The 8,560-nt window shown below is 35.1% G+C and overlaps 1 protein-coding gene across 1 annotated transcript; it reads right to left on the bottom strand.

Annotated features, from left to right (window-relative positions):
* Positions 1-284: 284 nt before the first annotated feature.
* LOC102589743 (uncharacterized) lies at positions 285-8,059 on the bottom strand. Its single transcript, XM_006343375.2, has 3 exons — positions 7,397-8,059; positions 2,253-2,440; positions 285-1,374 (listed from the first exon to the last, which is right to left on the bottom strand). The coding sequence occupies exons 1-3, from the start codon at positions 7,953-7,955 to the stop codon at positions 868-870; spliced, it is 1,254 nt and encodes a 417-aa protein (XP_006343437.1). The 5' UTR covers positions 7,956-8,059; the 3' UTR covers positions 285-867.
* Between the last annotated feature and the right edge of the window lie 501 nt (positions 8,060-8,560).

The following is an 8,560-nucleotide window of genomic DNA, read 5'->3' as shown; positions in this document are numbered from 1 at the left end:
AAATCCATCACAGTTTTAAACTTGATGCATTTCTTGGTGGAAGTTTCACTCCGGCTCTCAGGGCTTCATTAATAATTAGAAGTTTATTCAATTAGATTCATTATAGAGAACTTATTATAGGGGAAGAGAACACAAATCTAAATTCTGCATAATTTTTAGCCATCATGAAAAACAAGCCATCTTATTCTTATAACTCTGTTTTAAGTAACAAAACTGAATTGACAAGACTTCATTTTGCTTCAACCGAATCATTCCTCTATAACACAGTAAGCACCCTAGTCATCCATTGCCAATTGGCGTCATACTCATAGAAACTCGATATGGAACTACAAAACCCGATTCACGGGGTAGATATTTATCCATACCTTACATGGAAAGTTCAATCTGTAACAGGACATTGAAAAGTCTTATGTACAGATATAACCACGATTTTGGGAACTAGCAATTATGTGTTTGCCCAGATACACATACGACCTCAAAAATGAAATGAATTGAAGGTATATCAAAAGGAAGAAACCCACTTTACAATTACACATGGATTACAAATTTACACTATGATGCAATTTTAGGCATCTCGCAATAGCTTGCTTGTGACGTTCATGATAGAAGGAAGGCCGACATCCAAAAGTGGGACCCCCGAAATGCAACAAGTATGAAAAGCAAGATCGTATATCACTCATTAAGTGTGAACTTCCATGTTGCCAGAACAGGTTAAGATTCAGCATGATGAGCCTGGACCATGGAAACATCCAACCACACTTTATTCCCCTTCAGACGAGGTCATAGCATGCTATGGGTCCAACAAGAATAAATCAGAAGCTCTGGCGAGAAGCCAGTTCAGGAGATACTGGTGATGCTACCAATTTTCTAAAATAGCTTTGATTTCACTGGCATCGAACAATCAATATCATCCTCAAGATCACTAAATGAAATTTCCTCCTCATTTCCCATTAAAATGCCGGTGCCAGAGTAGCACTCTGACTCTTCAATATCTTGTACCCAATCATCCTCATGCTCATCATAATCCAAGAACAATGGTTTAGATGGACCAGCCACCAACTTCTTTTCTAAGATCTTACTAGGAGGATTTTCTACAATAATAGACTCATCAATAAACTGGATCTTTGTACTTCCATGCTCGAGCTTCTCAGTTTCAATGTCATGAATGCTATGGTAAGTTGTACGCTCAAATCCAAAACTTCTTTGGGGCATAAAATATTTACAGTGAGCATCTTCGGGAGAGGTACAATCAAAGCTTTCATGTGGTGAATATGTGCTCTCCTTCATGAGAAGTGTATTCATACCAAAAAAATCTGAGTCGGGTTTTGTCTTCTTTTGCGGCTCTTGCATCCACAGAGACCTTGCTTCCACAAGCTGAAGAAATGATCACACAAAATAAATAGTACACTGAAACTAGCTATTAGCATATCAAGCATAAAATAGAAAAATTAACAAATTATTATATTTATTAAGATTTAAAAATATAATAATAATATAATTAAATTACTTTCTACCAACAACATAATTGATTGTTCTGGTCTTTCTTTCTCAATACACGTACAATGAGATATAAAATATAAAAATTATGAAAAACTTAAAGATAAATATAAATTATATTATACTAAGAAATTATGTATAAAATTTAAAAAATATATATATAATGTTGGATTGGTTTGGTCTTGGATTGACATTTTTATTTTAGATAAAACCAAATCAACCCAAAGTATAGTCGGATTTTTTTCTCAGTACCAAATCAAGTCAAACTAAACCATTAGGCAGAGTTTTTTTCTGATTTGACTCAATTTGTAGTTTGCGGTTCGATTTTGTTCACCCCTAAGAAAATGTACTAGAAATGAATGATTGTTTCTTCATTATAATGGAAAAGAAGCAGCAAATGACTTGTATTTAGTATTGCTTTCATTTTTAATCACACCACTTTTCATTTTTCTTTATATGTAATTTTCTATTTTATTCCTTTAAATAATTGAAAAATGAGACTTTTTATGATTTTGTGATTAGGGTGCAAATCATTAAAAATATAGGATAAGGTGTAAGACAAAAAAGAGTGCATACATTGGGAGTGCAAATCGCAAATTACTCTAGATGAAAGCATAAACTTTCCAGACTGCAACTCAAACAGCTGCTGCTTTAAAAATCAGAAATTAACCCCAAAATATGTACCACTTGTTGACTTATCAACAGGATTGTGTAACTCACTTCAATAATGATCTTATAGCATAGTATTAACATACCTGGGGTGTAGACAAAAGCTCAGCATCATGTTTATTAAGTCTCGTGTGGAGAAGAACAAAATAAACCATCCAAAAGTAACCCTCACTCATATGGACAGGGCAAAGTTCAATTCTGAGTGCAGCTAATCTTGGTGCCAGACGTTCAACAGCAAATGCATGCTTTTGTTGGGTTTCAGAGATCTCAAAATCTAAATATAGGATAAGGAAATATTAATGATAGTTTTTGGAAGTTTACTACGCTTTCAACTGAAAAGCATAGAGTAAGGATCCCATTGAGTATCAACAATATTTCAAAGATATATAAACATACATACATACATTTGTACTTATAAATGTGTATATAAACACATGTACATAGATACTTTTTTTGATCAGTATACCTACATACTCTTATAAATGTATGTATACACATGTACATACATACTTTTTTGGATTGGTATACCTACATGTATCTAAGGGGGGGTCACCGGGTTCACGTGAACCCATGGTCCCCTCCCGAGATCATATATAGTAGTGTTATATTTTTTTTAAATATTGAAATATAGATGTGTGAACCCACACATGAAGTATCACATAATGCGATTATGACTGGGTGCACCTCTCTCCGCGAGGTTAGAAATTTGAATTTTATATTTATCTTGCTTTATTTTTCTTTCCAAAATTAGATAACACTACTCTAAGTGGTAATTGGTGTATATATATATATATATGTATATATATGTCGAACCGATCAAATTTATATCATAGATCAACCTTTTTATAACAGTGCACCCATCATCTCAAAATCCTGGATACACCTCTGCCTACATACTCTTATAAATGTGTACTTATGTATGTATATCAAAGGATGCTTTCATGGTAATCCCTACATATTCTAACATGATTAACAAAGGAAAGAAAGAAGAGTTTCGACTATCCAAATGAGGCAGTGATCTTTGAAAGAAAATTAGATACTCTCTCTAATCAGAAGCACCAAATTTCACTGCATTAATGTTTCTGTTTCAGTCAGCAATTTGCACTCAATTTAAGCACAATTAGCACTGGCTTTAAATTCAAATTAGCTTTTCTTTAATAACAGTGGTGTCCGAGCCAGCTTGCACGCACCTCGACTAATTCCACGGGATACTTGCCACCTCGCACCAGCACCCAGTACCTGGTAATTAGTTTCTCTTCTGTAATATTCATGGAAAGTCAACTAGGTCGATCAATTAGAAATGGAAAGAGACAAGTGTTATCATGAGCTGCCATAATTTCTCTTTGTACTTCAGTAACCATAGTGTCCAAGCCAACTTGTGCGCACCTCGAATTGTAAGTTTTTCCTTCCTCCTCTTTTTTTTGGTCAATTTTCCTCTTATTATTTTCCAAAATTTCCATTCCTTTTCTTTATTACGGGCTTGCACCAGAAAAGTCCCTTTGATATACATGCACATAGGAGAACAACAATGACATAAAGAGACTAATGAAGTATCTAAAAATAGATAAACACAGAGTCAATAGAAACTAAGTTGGCTGAAAGAGTCTAAGGACAGCACAATCTCTTCCGACTTGTCCGGCACGCTTGTTGGACCATAAATTGGTATGCTTGATATGTTTATACTTCAACTTATGCGAATAAAAAGAGTTTTCATTAATCATTGATGTGTAAAAAGTTACAATTTACGTTGGGAATACCAGTGTTTATGATCACGGACATCTAAACGCTCTCTAGCTAAACCCTGGCGAAATCATAACACAAACGACCGCAACAATATCTAAAAATAGATAAACACAGAGTCGATAGAAACTAAGCTGGCTGAAAGAGTCTAAGGACAGCACAATCTCTTCCGACTTGTCCGGCACACTTCTTTGGACCATAAATTGGTATGCTTGATATGTTTATACTTCAACTTATGCGAATAAAAAGAGTTTTCATTAATCATTGATGTGTAAAAAGTTGCAATTTACGTTGGGAATACCAGTGTTTATGATCACGGACATCTAAACGCTCTCTAGCTAAACCCTGGCGAAACCATAACACATACGACCGCAACAATGGCCTCACCAGCCGGCGGCTAGTCACCTCTGGTGGTTGATCAGCCTGCTAACCATCCCCCAACAACATCCAAACACGCAGCAGCCCTAAACACATTCACAAATACATACAAAAGCGTGATCCTGTTGACATAAAACCCATTACGTACTTGATGGAGAACCTACGATCACTTGCACAAAGAAGGAACTTAATCGACTGTGCATTAGACAAAATCTATAATTACACAGTTAGAGCCAAATTCTCGTATGGAAGACCAGATTCGTATGAACTAAAAAAAAAGTATTCCTACACAGTTTGAGATTAAAGGTTCATTGTAATATTGGATTTTTGGAGGAGTGACATATTTTGATTGAAATGAAGATTATGCTACTACGTTGATGTCGCATGTATGGGAATTACGAGTCAAAAACAGAATTTTCCCATTTCGATTCTTGAGTGGGATCCTTGGTTTCATCCGGGAGAGGAGACAATAACTGTACTAACATAGATATTGTTTCCAGGTTTGCTTACCAATCTATTTGGTAAAGAATCTCTGTTTTTATGGCACACGTAGTAGGTTTCAGCTAGTAATTGATAAGGCTTCAAATAATCATACATGACCTAGTTGCACAAGAGTAAAAGTGGAATTGGATTTGCTGAAGAAACTTGACAAATGGATTCAAATCAACTGTTTGGATGTAGAACTAGAGAAATTAGATCAATATGGCAGATGATTCAATATAACTATTTGCCAAAATATTGTGTGAAGTGTATATTGCAAGGACATGATCTGCAAAATGTTGTATATTGCATCAAGAGTACAGGCCATAAAAGGAAAAACAGAAAAACCAAAAAAGGAAGATGAGGAATTGAAGAACAAAACAACTGCTAATGGCGAGATGGAGGAATCAAGGACAGGAAAACAACCTCTGGTGAAGTTTTATAGTAAGGGAAGACTGTTGGCAATGTGAATGATCCAAATAGCTGGAATGTAGTGAGAAACAGGAGAGTGAAAGGAATGCCGAATTGCCAATGAAAAAATCTAGGAAGGCAAGGTTAAACAAGTAGACAAGAAGGATAATGCTAACACTAACAGATTTGAATCAGGCACAGAAACAAGCAAAGAGTTTGCTACTCAGGTGGATTGGAAAAGGAAAAGGAAAGTAATAAGGACAAATAGAAACAAAAATCAAAAACTCTAGAAGGAAAATACAATGCTTCAACAAAGAAATGGGTTGAGTCATCTTTTGGGAAGCAGCAAGGGAATAAAAGTGGATGAAAACAAGAGTTGGTGGCATCTGAAAGCACTGATCAGGAAAGCAAAGGCAAAAACAAGGAGATTATGGAAAACAATGATAAAAAGGACAAGGTGGAGATCAGCAAACAGAAAAAATATGGAGGAGACAAATATACAGCGAAAAGACGATCAAAATACAGGGGGAAAATAAGCACAGAAGGAACCAATAGAGATACAGGACACTGAAACTTCAGTAGCTGAACATCAGGATGAAGTAATAAGACAGATATACAAGAAAACCCTCCTGATGATATCTCTAATGTGGCTAAAAATGAAGAGTATAACAGTAAGGAGGGAGAAGATGTATCCTTAACACATATAGAGCATCACATTGAGGAAAGGGTTCAGAAAACGGGATAATGGGGACAATACACAGGAAAGAAATGATACTGGGAATCAACCAGTGGAAAATACAACTGGTAGAGAAGAAGACAAAGAAGAGTCGGGCTCTCAAATATACAGGAGGAAAAGATCAATGATGCTGGAAAGGGAGATGACATTGGAGATGATAATGAAGTAGAGAATGTCAACATGTCCTTAAGCACTTTGATAGAGCAAACTACTAGATATTTATCTCCAAGACAGACAACTAAAGCAAGGAAGGAAGGGAGGCAGAACATGCAGGCAAGGGAGAAGAGTGTACCACCAAAGGCAGTTGGGGCGTACAACAAGGAAAGCTTATGCCAAAGGAAGTTTAAAATAGCTCACTCATTTGGAAAATCAGGTCTGTAAATACTCAGTAGGCCTTTGAGAGAGTGGCCATGATGAATAGAAAAAAAGAGTTCAACTATATAAGCTTTGATGGAACCATTTCAGCATTTTAGCATATCAGGAGGCTTTGATATGTATAGATTGTTGCTGGGCATGGGAACTGCATGACACAATATTAATAGAAAGATTAGGGTGTTTGCGAATGAGGAATATTAAGTAGAGGTAAAAAGATACTGAGCAGCTATTAACATTGACTCTAACTAATCTCGATTCTGACCAAATGATTATCGTTACATTGATTTATGCAAGTACTGAAAGGGCTAATGGAGTTAGCTTATGAGATAATTTATATGACATATCCTCAAACATGGATTCCCCATGGATAGTAGGAAGTAATCTAAATGTAATTTGGGATGAAGCTGAGAGATATGGACGACTGCTAGTGCATTATGATGAAGTAGAAGATCTTGGTCATTGTCTGAACATATGTCAATTGAAAGATCTGGTATATTCTGGAAGCATATATACCCAATGGAATGGGATATGAGACGAAGCATGTATCTTTAAGAGATTGGACATATGCTTAGGAAATCAAGCTTTTCAGAGCACTTCCCCGGATTTTGAAGTGGAGAATGCAATCAAGCAAGGATCTGTTTCTCCATTTTGTCAATAAACCTATTCTCAAATAAGATGATTCAGAGGGAAAGTTGTTCCTAATTAATCAGAGTTGTATTAGAATGTTGTCATGAATTTCTCCAACGACTCCAAGTCCGAAGGCATCCCCTAGAGTTCTACACACTGTAACCTTGAAGGCTGCTAAAGCAGTGATGAACCATCCACTTTAAGAACATCATCACCACAAACTAAACAATCAATTAAATATGACTCAATCTGAAACTAGTTAAGGTTGCAATATAATAAATCATTCATATCCATTTCATTCTATTCCAACCTTTTCTGTTCCAAGACTAAATAATTTATCTTTTAGGGCGTGTTTGGTATGAAAGAAAATATTTTTCATGGAAATGTTTTGCTAGAGAATGTTTTGTAAACACACACTCCATGTCAAATATATTAATAAAAATAAACAATGGCAACGTAAAGTTCAGAAGGAAGACAACATACCGTCAAACTCCTCTTCCTCTAAGGAAAAATCCAACCATGTCTCCGGATGATGAGCTATATTTCTAGCGAAGGTTAACGCTTCATTAGTTACTCCAACAGCAACATAAACACTATCCTCCACTTCCTCCTCCTCCTCCTCATAATTCGAATATCCTAGATAATCCCCCACATATTCCTTCTCTGATTCACCACTTAAATTAGATCGATCTACCGACTCTATCTGGTTCAGATCCAATTTCACTGTCCGAACCACCGGCACCGGCGGAGGAGGTGGAGGTGGAGGAGGGGCGAGAAATGAAGCCACACCCCATAGTTGACGAGTTAAAGTTTGTTTCAGTTCCGATAAGTCTTCCTTAACACCACCACCTTCGTTAACATCAAAGGAATCAACAGTATTATCAAATCGATTTTCTAAATCCATTTCCTGGTAAGTTGAATCTTCGTTCCCGCGAGAATTGGAGAAATGGTAGTTTTGGGTTTTGTCCTTGACTCCTTCTTCCTCTTCTTCTTCTTCATCGAGACGGAAAGAGTTCGCTAAAGAACGAGGGAGCCATGACATGGCTACTTGTAATTGTAATGAAGATTGAAAATTGATTGGATCGAGGAAGAAGAGGACATTTGCGAAAAGGGTGTTCCTCTCAAAACTCAAAACTTAAAACTGCTTCCACATTATTTCATTTGCTTCTTTTCGGGTCATTTAATCTATTCAACGTCACGTGGAATTTGTTTCGATAATACAACAAAATGTTTTTCTTCTAAATTATTTTACTTGGATTAATAGCCTAATTGACATTTCTGTTAAAAAATTGTTTATTTTAAAAATATTTTTAAAGTAGCTTTTCAGAAAAGTATTTTTTTCAAAAAGAAAATATTAATTATATTGTGTTTACCTAATTTTTTTTAAATGTGCTTTTGAGAGTTAAATTACAAAAAAAATAAGTATTAATTTACTTTTAATATTAAGATTATTTTATAGAGAGAAACTATTTTAAATATCTAATACAAAGTATTAATTAAATTAAAATATAAATATTCAAATTTTCAATCAATATTATACATAAATAAATAAAAAATATTCATATAATATTAACATGATGATTTAAACATAATTTAAAATATCAAGAAAAATAAATTTAAAAATCATTTCACAAATTAAATCACTAC

The sequence above is a fragment of the Solanum tuberosum genome, unplaced genomic scaffold (assembly GCF_000226075.1).
Source record: "Solanum tuberosum cultivar DM 1-3 516 R44 unplaced genomic scaffold, SolTub_3.0 scf00043, whole genome shotgun sequence".
Lineage (NCBI taxonomy): Eukaryota > Viridiplantae > Streptophyta > Magnoliopsida > Solanales > Solanaceae > Solanum > Solanum tuberosum.
This window is presented reverse-complemented; position numbering and strand designations above follow the sequence as displayed.

Excerpts from the sequence above, each read along its gene's own strand:
- LOC102589743 (XM_006343375.2), bottom strand. The coding sequence starts at position 7,955 with ATGTCATGGCTCCCTCGTTCTTTAGCGAACTCTTTCCGTCTCGATGAA. Across the intron at positions 2,441-7,396 it reads AGAGGAAGAGGAGTTTGACG|ATTTTGAGATCTCTGAAACC; the intron begins GTATGTTGTCTT and ends TCCTATATTTAG. Across the intron at positions 1,375-2,252 it reads AGCTTTTGTCTACACCCCAG|CTTGTGGAAGCAAGGTCTCT; the intron begins GTATGTTAATAC and ends TCATTTCTTCAG.